Source organism: Penaeus chinensis, chromosome 10 (assembly GCF_019202785.1).
Source record: "Penaeus chinensis breed Huanghai No. 1 chromosome 10, ASM1920278v2, whole genome shotgun sequence".
Lineage (NCBI taxonomy): Eukaryota > Metazoa > Arthropoda > Malacostraca > Decapoda > Penaeidae > Penaeus > Penaeus chinensis.
Window position 1 is genome coordinate 9612564 of NC_061828.1, and position 12500 is coordinate 9625063.

The 12500-nt window shown below is 46.9% G+C and overlaps 1 protein-coding gene across 3 annotated transcripts in view; it reads left to right on the plus strand.

Moving 5' to 3' along the window:
- LOC125029799 (adapter molecule Crk-like) overlaps positions 1 to 12500 on the plus strand; it is a 109238-nt gene that overhangs the window by 89887 nt on the left and 6851 nt on the right. For all 3 annotated transcript variants that reach the window (XM_047619957.1, XM_047619958.1, XM_047619956.1), the window contains 2 exons: positions 10957 to 11079; positions 12330 to 12500. The exon at positions 12330 to 12500 is cut by the window's right edge and continues 34 nt beyond it. In XM_047619957.1, coding sequence (XP_047475913.1) covers positions 10957 to 11079; positions 12330 to 12500 — 294 coding nt within the window. The remainder of the gene's footprint in view (positions 1 to 10956; positions 11080 to 12329) is intronic.

The window sequence follows — 12500 nt, forward strand, 5'->3', positions numbered from 1 at the left end:
ATATATATATTTTGTTTGGTTCCCTCAAGCTTATTTTATGTGGAGAAGGTTGGATCATTTGTATTTCGAAAGTCCGAAGAGTTTTTCATTTTCGGTGAGGAAATGATTTCGGATGTACGGTAAGTATTGATGGGGGGGGGGGGGGGGTTGTCCGTTTGTTGAATTATGGCTTTGTTCGTTGTGTGAGCGCCGCGTTGTTTATGATGCATGAAATTGCGTTCTATACCGTTTTTTATCTTTCGTTTTTATTATATTTTCCTCGTATGTATTCATCGCCTTTTTTTTTTTTTTTTTTTTTTTTTTGCGTGCCTGCCGAGCGTTTGGGACACGGGGGAGGGGGGGGGGGATAACAGACGGCTTTATGGGTGTGATGCCTGGCACTGGCACTGTCACTGGCACGAACGTACGGTGCGCATTGCCATCGTTTGCTAAGACGCTCAGGGACGGGTTCCTTGGCCCTCGGTTGCTTGCATGCTTGTTCGTGTGGCACCTTGGAAACGTTGCGGTCACTAATTCATAACATGGCAAGTCTGATGGCTTCCTTGCTTGCTTCCTCAACTCTCAACGTGTGTGTGTGTGTGTGTGTGTGTGTGTGTGTGTGTGTGTGTGTTCATTTGTGATTTTGTTTGTTTGTGTGTTACGGATTCGCTGTGTGTAACGTTATGGTAATTTTTGTCGTACATCAGTCTGCTTGCTTGTCATTTCCTCCAGTATTGAGTCCTGTCTTTCTGTTTATCTGTCGATCCCTTAGTCTTTCTGTCTCCTCCTCCTCCCCCCTCCCCCTCTCTTCCTCCCTCCTCATCTTCCCCTCTCCTCCTCCCTCCTCCTCTTCCCCTCTCCTCCTCCTCCTCCTACATCCCCTCTCCTCCTCCTCCTCCTCCTCTTCGACCTCTGTTCTAGCGCGTGCGTTCCCGCCTTGGAAGTCTTGGAATTTGCATATTTCTGTGATTCGTGAAAAAGTTGCTGTGGTCGGACGGAATGTGTGTCCGGCTCTTTCTTTATTTCTTTCTTCTTTTCTGCCTAACTTTCTTACGTCCCCCCCCCCCCCCCTTTTTTTCTGTCTTTCCTTTTGGTGGGTTATGTTTGAAAGTGTTTTTGTTGTTGCATGGTGGTCGAAGTTTTGATTTGTTGTTTTAGGTTTCATTATCATTTTTGTTGTTGTTTCAGTCTTTTTTTTTCTTGTCTTTTTTTGTAATCGCACTATGTATATGCCGACGCTTTGCAGCAGCCGACCGCTTAATCATTGTCAGTTGTACCAAGAAAGAAAACGTGCACGTGTGTATGGATCGCGGTGTGTGTGTGTGTGTGTGTGTGTGTGTGTGTGTGTGTGTGTGTGTGTGTGTGTGTGTGTGTGTGAGTGCGTGTGAGTGTGTGTGTGTGCGTGTGCGTGTGCGTTTGCGCGCCCGTGTGTGTGCGTGTATGTGTGTGTGTTGTGTTGTGTTGTGTTGTGTTGTGTTTTGTGTGTGTGTGTGCGAGAATATATGTATGCGTTCTCCCGCTTCCCCTAATGAGCGAGCGGCGGTCACGGGCCGCGATGTGCGGTCACGCCCGTTTTGCGTACCGTAACGGTGATGAGCCGAAGAACAGTTGTGTCGTCACCTACTTAGCGGATGCTGCCGGCGGCGAAGGAGGCTTGTTTACGGGTCGCGTCGGGGAAGGGCTAGTTACGGCTGCGGCGAACCTTCGTCCGTTCGTTCATTCGTCCATCCGTCCATCTTCTCCGTCCCTTTTTCATCAGGTCTTTTCATGCCCTCATCCTCTTATTTCCTCTATCCCATCCCTCCCTCACTTCCTGTGTCCGTTTTCTCCCTCCCTCTTTCATCCTGTCGTCTCCCTTCCCTCTGATCTCGCTTCATATTCTTATTCTTCTTGTTATCTTTAAAGTCAAGCTTTTCTTACTTAGGCTCTTCCCATCCGTCTCCCAGTTCGGGAGGGGGGGGGGGGCAGGGAAGTGGGGCAGAGGGCACGCGAGAGCCGCCGCCATCCCTTGCGTTAGCTGGGAAGGGGTCGTCATCGCCTCTAATGACCTTGACAGTTGTTCCTGCCATCACTGGGTGTTAAAGGGGGGGGAGTAGGGAGGGGGGGGTAGGGAGAGTGTTGAGGGTAAGACGGCGCTTGCCACACCTTGCACGTCTCGAGGGTGACTGAGGGTGAGGAAAGGGCGGGGAGGCGAGGCGAGAAGCGATTAATCTTGGCGCTCTCCTTTTTCTTCGTATCTTTATCTCGCCCTCCGTTTCAGTCTCCGTCTTTTTTTTTTTTTTTTTCTCTCTCTTTTCTTTTCTTTTTTTTTCTTTTTTTTCTCGCTGCTCCTCCGGGGCTTTTGCTTCATGCTGTGTTTTGCTAATTGATCCATGCGTCTGCCGTGTCTTCCCCCCCCTATATGTCTGCGTATAAGTACAAATGTCAAGGTATTCTGACATTCAAACAAGAGGGGGAAAAAAATCAAACTCTTGGAAGAATAATACGAAAGCGTATCATTTTCCTCACGAAAAGTGTGGTCTAGGATGAGGAGGGAGCGATTTACGGGGTAGGGAGAGGGGTAAAGGAGGGGGGGGGGGAGCGGGGCAGAGACAGGGCCAGACACCCGTCATGTTAAATACGCCTCCCCCCCCCCCACCCCCATCCCCATCCTGCCCTTCCAGTTTAACACATGTATTGATTCTTCGAGGTCAGGAAAGAGACGGAGGCGGAGGCGGAGGCGGCGGTGGAGGCGGAGGCCGTGTAATGAGGAGTTTGGTGGAGGAAAGGAGGGGGGGGGGGGAGAGAGAAAAGGCGGGGGGGGGGGGGGGGGAGGTGACGAGTGGGTGGAGGAAAGGAGAGAAGAGAGGGGGAGGGGGAGGGGGGGGAGGAGGGAGGGTTGATAGATTATTAATGTCATGATATCGCTGGTGCTGGCGTAAGGGTCTCGATTGCAGGGTCTGGGAGTGAGAGTGCCGAGGTTGGGGGGTTTTGCTTTCAAATTTGTGTCTTTGGTGTTTAATTTATGTGTGTATATATATTTTTGGTCATGGTATTAATATGGCTTAAGACAGTTTGTGTGTGTGTGTGTGTGTGTGTGTGTGTGTGTGTGTGTGTGTGTGTGTGTGTGTGCGAAATGAAGAATTTTTATACCTTGAAAAGAGAAAATAAAATGAAGATAGCCTAGGAGATACGCGGAGTCCAATCCACGCTGAAATGAAACGAATCCACCCGAATCGAATACAAGAGCGTGTTCCTTGGTGTCGCGAGTGACGAGCTTGACTGAGTACACTTAAGTGGGAGGTTGATGAAAAGGGCTCGGGACACGCAAGCTAAAGGTTGGGATTTGGAGAAAGGGGGGACTTAGAAGGGGAAAGAAAGAGGATAAAGGAGAGGGTCAAAGGAAGAAGGAGGCAGGGAATGCGGCAGAGTAGGAATGGTTAAGAAAGAAGGCAAAGGTGGAGGAGGGAGAAGTGAAATATTGAGTAGATAAAAGATAAAAGTGAGGAGAGCGAGAAGGCAGATAGATAAATAAGGGAGAGATGGAGAGAAAATATATTGGTAAAGGGGAGACTGATGCATGCGTGGATAGGTGAATGGATGAGAGGGGGAGGGCGATCCCGGTATGGGCGCGATGCCGGTGTTTTCGTGAGGCAGGGTTGAAGGTGGATAGAAAACAAGAGAAAGGAAATGAAAAAAGAACGTCATATAAAAGAAAGGTTGGGGGGGGGGGGGGTAAGAAACGGAGGGGGAAGATGGCGACGGCCTTAATCTCCAACCATCAATCTAGCTCAGTAGTACATGATGAGAGGCTAATTTCCTGGAGGCTGCCCCCCCCCCCCCCTCTCGCAGTCCCCCCCAAATAGCGATGATGGATGGACGGACGAAGAGACAAACCGTAAACTCCATGAAGACGTGACACATTTTCCGACAACCGCAAACAGTACCATTTTCCTAAACACAAATAGTCTTTCCGTGTTTTTTTTTTTTTTTTCTCGTTTTTGTTGTTTATTTATTCATTTCATTTTGTTTTGTTTTCTTTTTCTCTTGGCGGGGAGGGGGTTGCTAGTTAGTAAGCAAATTAGGCGGTCTTTAAACCAGCCAGTCAGTCAGGAAATTAGAGAGTCTCTTATTGAATTAGTGACCCAGCCAGTCAGTCAAACAGTCAACAAAGCAGTCAGTCAGACTTATTCGTGTAGCCAGCCATTTAATTATTTAACATCCAGTCAGTAAGCGAATCGGTGCTCCAGTCATTAGTGCATCCAGTCAGCCAGTCGAGTGCGAAGTGCAAAGCGAGACCTTTTCATTACCGTGGAGGCGGACGACGAAGGCGAGGCGGACCTCCTAGGAGCCGGCATGTTGCAGAATGTTGCTCGTTGCATTGTGGCCGGTGAATAAGTGTTACGATTGGGGATGGGGGAGGAGTGGGAGAGGAGGAGGTAGTGAGGGAGTGCAATAGTGACAAAAATAGACTTGGGTGATGCAACGCATCTCTGGTCTACTTTTTTCCTTTCTGCCTGTCTCTTTTTCCTCTCTCTCTCCCTCTCCCCTTCCCTCCCTCCCCTCCCCTCCCCCCCTCCCCTCCCCTCCCCTCCCCTCCCCTCCCTTCCTCTTTCCCTCCCTTCTCTCTCTCCCTCTCTCTCTCTCCCTCTCCCTCTCTCTCTCTCTCTCTCTCTCTCTCTCTCTCTCTCTCTCTCTCTCTCTCTCTCTCTCTCTCTCTCTCTCTCTCTCTCTCTCTCTCCCCCCCTCCCTTTCTCCCTCCCTCCCTCCCTCCCTCCCTCCTTCCCCCTCTCCCTCCCCCTCTTTCCCCCTCTCCCCCTCTCCCTCCCGCTTTCTCTCCTTATCTTCCTCTCTTCCTCCCTATCCCCCCCTCCCTCTCTCCATGTCGCGCTCGATGGCAGCGGCGGAATGTGATTCAGTTTCATTAACACGGAGAGTGGCGTGAATGTGTGCGAGCGAGTGGGCGAGTGGGCGGTGGCGGCGCGATGGGGGTAGGGGTAGTGGGTATAGGGGGAGTAGAGGGTAGGGGAAGGGGGTTCTGTTTAGTTTGGTGTGCTTTCGTTCTTCTTTTCGTATATATATAACTTGGCTGGAAATATGGATTTATAGGTAGAGACAAACAAACAGACAGGCAGAAAGCCATCGTGTGTGTGTGTGTGTGTGTGTGTGTGTGTGTGTGTGTGTGTGTGATATGCAGCTGTGTATAGTGTATGCGGTCAAAGCAAGTGTCACTATTTGCGGGAATTTGAATCACTTGCCCTCTCCGGCGGCCAGCTGGACCGTCCCTCTCTCCTGGCCCAGATCCGTCATCATCGGGTTTTGCAGGGGAAAGATATCGTTATCCGGAATAGAGTTTCTCAATTTGTCTCGCCTGTGATTGTTTGGTATTGATTAGGAGCCGGCGAAGGAAGGTGCGATCAGACATGTACACGCACAACCGAACGTATGCACGCATCCACTCTCACGCGCATACGGGCACGAACACACACACACACACACACACACACACACACACACACACACACACACACACACACACACACACACACACACACACACACACACACACATAAATACATACATATTTTAACACAGACGTTTCTGTCTGCACATGGACACAATTGCGCAAGGAACATGCGTATTTTGCCTTTCCATTAATGTGATGTGCGACCAAGGTATGGCTTTCTGTGATCGATTTTGCTTCATGAACAATGAACACTCCTACGCGGTTCTTGAGCTTGTGCGCGCGCGTGTTTTCAAGTGCTTGCCATGAATACGCGATTAGCTGGTGTGCAAGCGACTCTTTTCTCAGTAGTTTGAATTGCCTAGTATAAGTGCATGAATAATTTACACTTTTTTATTGAAGAGCTCGATATAAAATTCCTGCTTAAACGTAATGGGTTGGTACGTGAGTGGGCGGGCGCGTGCGTGCGTGCTGGCATGTTTGCGCGTGCGAGGAGGAGGAAAGGGGAGAGAAAATAGAGATGGAGAGATGGCGAGAAGAGAGAATCGACAATGGCAAAGGCGTGCGTATGCCAACAAGAAGCACCTGATTGAAAGCATCGGCTATTGATCCCGAGGAGTGCGGTTGGAGTGTCGCGGACGTTGCATGGGTGCTCCAGGTGACACTTCAGGTGACACGCGGCACTAATCACCCTCTCGGGGCAGCCGCAAGGGCGAGGTGTCACTTGTACACGAACACACTTAATTAAAGGACCGTCCCTAAGTTGGGGGGGGGGGGGGAGTAGTTGGATCTAGGGGGTCGGGTTTGTCGGAAATGAGTTGAACCCATTTTCACAATCGTATACGAATGTAGAATAACCCACGCAAATATAAATGTCCGCGAAGAAAAACTCGTGTGCCGTCGGCAATTTTTACACATATGTATTTATCCCCTACTTTAAAGAAAATAAGACATTGTATTTTGACATTACCTACTGAAATTCGTCAAGGGAGGATGAAAGTGTCTTATAGTAACAAATTCCTCCCAATGTGAAAGTTTTATGATGAAAAGGTAAAGAAAATCTAAAACTCATCAAACAATTTTTCTTTTCTTTTTCTTTTTTTCTCATATTTGTGGTACATATGATTCAGTTTTGACATACACGTCTTATATATAACTTTAGGGTTCGACAAGTATGCCTGTGCAGCAGTGAGTCTCTCAAAAAAATAAACGAACACGACTCGTCTGTTCAAGTGGGTAGGTCGACCGCTTGGTCCCAGCGGCCGCGCGGGGACCTGCCGAGTGTTCATATTTTACGGTTTTGTGTGTTCATTGGAGGCCAAACAATCGAGAAAACGAATTATAGTAATACTATAGCTCCTTTTTTTTTTTTTTTTAAGAAATACGACGGCTGAGGAATATGAAGACTAAAAATCTTACCTTAAAAGTCAAATACTTCTGTAAACTCAGTTTGTGTTATTGCATCAAGAAAGAAACGTTCATGAGAAACAAACAGTGGTGAGGTTATATTTCAAAATGTGAACGCTTTCCTAACGGTTATTCCCAACGAATAAAGTAACAATTCAAGCTCACTCGGTAACTACGAACCGCTTGTTACTCTAACCGTTTCTCGTTATCTCGGCACTTTTGTACACATCCGCAAATGCACACACATTTTATATACATGTATACACATTTACATATACAAGTGCATGTATGCACATGATTTTACATACATTTGCACATACGCGTACACTTATGTACGCATTTGTGCATGTACACCCACATAAACATGTATACATACGTAAGCACATGTAGATGCTAGAAAACACAAATAACAGCGTTTATACATGCATCATATTGCTAAAGAGGTTCCATTTTAGTTTATACTGTAACTCGCGCTCCCATAAGCAAAACATTACACTCGTATGTTGCAAGCATATCAAGGGTATTTTTCCATACTGCGTTTTTTATTGTTAGCATAGTTTATATGTTCGATTTTGATTTGCTTTGTTAGTGGTGTCGTTTGTATTGATGAGTGTTAGTGAGAATATAAGTGAACTTATTATGGAAACGGAGGAAAAGGACAATGGTGATGATAAGGATGATTCTGTTGATGTTAATGAGGATTATAATGAGGAGGAGGATTTTGGCGGCGGTGGTGGATATGCATGAAGAAGAGAGAGAGGAGGGAGGAGACGAACTGAGGGGGGGGGTGGAGGAAATGGGGGAGGGGAGGGGGCGTCAAGGAGTGGCATATTACGTTAAGTGTGATTTGTCCACAAGAAATAACGCAGATCACCATTTCCCTCTATGCATATCCATCTATCTGTCTGCTTCTCCCCCCCCCCCCCTCTCTCTCTCTCTCTCTCTCTCTCTCTCTCTCTCTCTCTCTCTCTCTCTCTCTCTCTCTCTCTCTCTCTCTCTCTCTCTCTCTCTCTCTTTCCATACCTCTCCCTCTCGCTCTCCATACCTCTCCCTCTCCCTCTCCCTCTTCATACCTCTCCTCTCTCTCTCTCTCTCTCTCTCTCTCTCTCTCTCTCTCTCTCTCTCTCTCTCTCTCTCTCTCTCTCTCTCTCTCTCTCTACTCCCTCCCCCTCTCCCTCTCCCTCTCCCTCTCCTCTCCTCTCCTCTCCTCTCCTCTCCTCTCCTCTCCTCTCCTCTCCTCTCCTCTCCTCTCCTCTCCTCTCTCTCTCTCTCTCTCTCTCTCTCTCTATCTCTTTCTCCCTCCCTCTCCCTCTCCCTCCCTCTCCCCTCCCCTCTCCCCTCCTCTCCCCCCCCCCGTCCCCTCCCCTCCCCTCCCCTCCCCCACTCTCTCTCTCTCTCTCTCTCTCTCTCTCTCTCTCTCTCTCTCTCTCTCTCTCTCTCTCTCTCTCTCTCTCTCTCTCTCTTGTGTGTTGTGTGGTGCAGAAGTAGCGCTCTCGTACAGCAATCTAGCTGACCTGCATTCAAATCCCCCACTGCCAGTGGGTGGGAACCCTGGCCATCCCTTGAACACAAGGGGTAATTTAGAAGCAAAAATAAACAGACAGCCTGTCACACCAAGAATAACCATTGTAACAAATTAAGTAAAACTAAATTATTTATTTATTTACTCTCACTCACTCACTCCCCACCTCCTTCCCTCCCTCCCTCCCTCCCTCCCTCCCTCCCTCCCTCCCCTTTGCTCCCTCCCTCCCCTTTGCTCCCTCCCTTCCTCCCATTCTTGCCCCTCCCCCCTCCATTAGCAGATGGATGTAAAGGTATATATATACAGAGAGAGGTATATGTGTACATTTTATTTGGCCATTTAATTTTCAACCAAGATTTATATACGTTTTTCCTTTTCATCTCCACATTTCTCGAAATACACATGCAAGATACACGTAGTTACGTCCCCAACTGGAAAAAAAAAAAAAAAAAAAACTATGGAATCTGCCTCATTTACGATCCCACTTTAATTACTTTAATCCCGCCCGCATTGAGGAGAGTGGGCGTAGGTGTGTGTGTGTGTGGAGAATGGGGGGGGGGGTGTTAGGGGGAGGGGAAGGGAAGGGAGGGGAAGGGAAGAGATCGTGCATGAGGGTAAGTATCGGCATTGGGGGATGAAGAGGGGGTGGGGCAGGAGGATAGGGGAAAAGGGGGAAAGGAAAAGTGGTGTGGGCTTTGGAGTTTTCCGGTGCTGGTCCGGTTCACCTGGTGCCCGGCTTCTGTTTCCGAGGTGTGCGCGTTGATGCTGAGATTTCGAGTTTTATTTGTTTATTTATTTATATGTTTATTTTGTAGAGGGAGAGTTTTTTTTTTATTATTGTGAATAGGATCTGTTGTTCACCCCACGCCTCCTCTCTTTTCTCCTCCATCCCTTCCTCCGTCCATCCCTTTCTCTGTCCCTCCCTCCCCATCCCTAATTGTCCTTCCCTCCCTCCCCCCTCTCTCTCTCCCTCTCCCTTTCTCTCTCTCCCTCTCCCTCTCCCTCTCCCTCTCCCTCTCCCTCTCCCTCTCCCTCTCCCTCTCCCTCTCCCATTCCCTCTTCCTCTGTGTCCCTGCCCCATGATATTTTCGTAATTTAGCTTCCCGTGCCTGGATCGAAGAGAAGGATGAGTGACACGGGGTTTGAGCGTCGGGGGAGGGGACTTCGGGATCTGACCAATATCTCGTTGGAGAATGTTGTTGTTTACAAAGGGATTTCGACATCATTACGTCCAGTATGTGTGTGTGTGTGTGTGTGTGTGTGTGTGTGTGTGTGTGTGCGTGTGTGTCCTTTTCTTCACTCTTTTTCGTGGGCTTTTTGTTTTCATATGTTTTTGTTTTGTGTTACGTTTTTAAGGATATGCAATCTTTTCTTAGACTTCTTTGTCTGTTAGTTTTTTTTCTACGTGGATTTCGTTGTTTGTCCGCCTGACTTTCTATGTGTATACAGACTTTCTCTGTATTTATTCATATACGTGAGAGATCGGGGAGGTTACCCATCTGTTATCTGTCCCTAGTTTTATTTATCGCTTTTTTTCTCACTTCTTATTTTACGTTTACCTCTCCGTTAGTTGCTCTCTCTCATGCTTCTACTTGTCTATCTAACAAACACACACGCAAAAAAAGAGAGGCCTACATTTCCTTTTGTTTCATCCGATAAACTAACTCCTGGTAATTCTCTTCCTTGGCTTGTTCTCCACGAACCCGTTGTTTAGAATTCAAGCCAGGTGAAGGAGGCGCCCTTGTCCATTCTCGGTCCGGCGTTTTGTGTGGTTTTGTTTATCATGTTATTGTTATTGTTTTTTTTTTTTTTATTACTATCATCATTGTTATTATTATTAGTAGTAGTATTATTATTTTAATTATTATTATGATTATTATTATTATTATTTTAATTATTATTAGTAGTAGTAGTAGTCGAAGCAGTAGTATTTTGTTTATTTTCGTAGGATTATTTTTTCATATTTTGATATTGTTGCCGTTTCTTCCTTTTGTTTTATATGTTGCTTTTACTGTATTTGTTTGTATGTTTTTTACAACTGGCGGTTGTTTTTGTCGCTCTTGCCCTCGTCGCATTTGCGGCTATTGCTCCGTGTCTATTGTGTAATACCTAAAAAGTCGGGAGTCAAAACCGAGATAACTTGACTTTTGTTTAGTGTGGATGAGCTTTGATTATCTTCAGAATATGTGGACGGGTCCGTTATTGTAACGCTACTATTGTTGTTGTTGTTTCTGTTTTATATGGCACTGTATGGTATTTTTGTTTTGTCTGAGGATACTACGGTATGTCTGTCTTCCAGTGTTTACGTATTCGTAAAGGAGATCTAAGCTAATACGAAAAATACTGCTGTTTTCACGTACTGTGTTACATAATATGAGATCGTGATATGTAGGATAAAAAATGTGATGAATGCAGATCGTGTGTGTGTGTGTATTTTTACGTCCGCGTGTGTGAAGTAGTACTATAGTGTCTCGTTCCATTCCTCTTTTCTCCGGAAACAAAATTATTTATACACAAAAAAATACTTTTATCGCCCGCATACGCATTCACGAGCATCATTTAACACGCGACTTTACTCATGCCTATATTTCTTTTTCTTTTGCAGTTGGTACTTCGGGCAGATGTCCCGCCAAGATGCGACAGACCTGCTCATGAGCGAGAGAGACGGCGGGGTGTTCCTCGTGCGGGACTCCACCACCATCCTCGGAGACTACGTCCTCTGCGTCAGGTAAGCTTCTGTAGGACTGGGCAGTTCTTAGTCTTCTTCGGGATCGCTGTTGGGCTTGACCGGTTCTTCGGTTCGGTCGCTGGTTCGCCGGTTAGGGTTTTATTGATACCCGGTTGGTGTTGAAAGGAGAGAGATGGGGGGATGGGTCCGTGTGCAGAGAAGGTCTAAGGGAGGTTAGGCATCATCACAGATTGATTGACTTTCCCATCGCTCGATCTCGTGAGGAAAATGTAGTAGGTGACAGTTTTATGACCGGGTGCAGTAATTTACCATGTCCTGGGGTAATGGTCGTGGGCGTAACGGCGTAAGGATGCAGTCTGATCAGTGCACTTGGAACTCGTTTAACTCACGAGTCCGAATTCCGTTTCCTCTCGAGTATGTATTTAGTTGGTGGTACGTCGGTTTGTTCAGATCTAATAAGTGACGTGTGTTCTGTTCGGTTCGCCGGATGGTTCCCTGGTTCATTGATTGATTTGGAGCAAGAGAGAAGGGAAGGCAGTCTTAGCTGATGGTATAAAGTTTTCTCAGCGCCAGTGCAACTCCGTGTTGGTTATCTAATAACTTTGTTCGATACTTGAGTGATGCTCAAAAAGAAAAGGGAGACATTTTTCTTGTAAAGCATATAAAGTATGCTTAATGTCAAAGGTTTATGCTGGGTCGTTGGTTGGTTTATTTTTTACTTTATTTTCACTGCGTGTGGAATGAGTTTATAAGAAGGTGCGAAAACTTAAATTGATGGACGATATAAAGCTTCCTCTGGGTTGGTGGGTCTCATTCCTTGCGGAGTGCGCGGTTCTCTTCTTCGTCCATCTTATTTTTCTTGGATATCTTCTTATGCTGTGTTTTTCTTTATTATTGAAATAGCCAGTGTTCAGTTAGGTTGATTTATTTATTGTCATGTTATTCTGAATATAATCATTGTTTACAAGGTCTGTGAGCGAATTAAATGTTTATTGTAGATTTCTTAAAATATTAATTTCAATTTCTTGAAATGTCTCACTTCCTGCATCCTTTTACCTTCTCCTACGCCCCCCCTCCCCCATCCGGCCGCGTCTTTGCTCATTTTTCTTTCTCTCCCTCCTCCCATTTCTTCCATCCTCATTCTTCCTCATCTTGCTGCCCTTTTCCTCTTTTCTCGTATCCTTCCCTATCCTCCCCTATCCTCCCCCATCTCTTCCGTGTGTCTCTATCTCCACTTTCTCCTCGCCGTCTCCCTTCCATATCACGCCCTAATCCCCCTCCAATTCCAGAGAGGACAACAAAGTGTCGCATTACATCATCAACAAGATCCAGCAGGGCGATCAGATGCGCTACCGCATCGGCGACCAGATGTTCCCCGATCTGCCGTCGCTGCTCAACTTCTACAAACTGCACTACCTGGACAGCACTCCGCTCATCCGGCCCGCGCCCAAGCGCTGCGA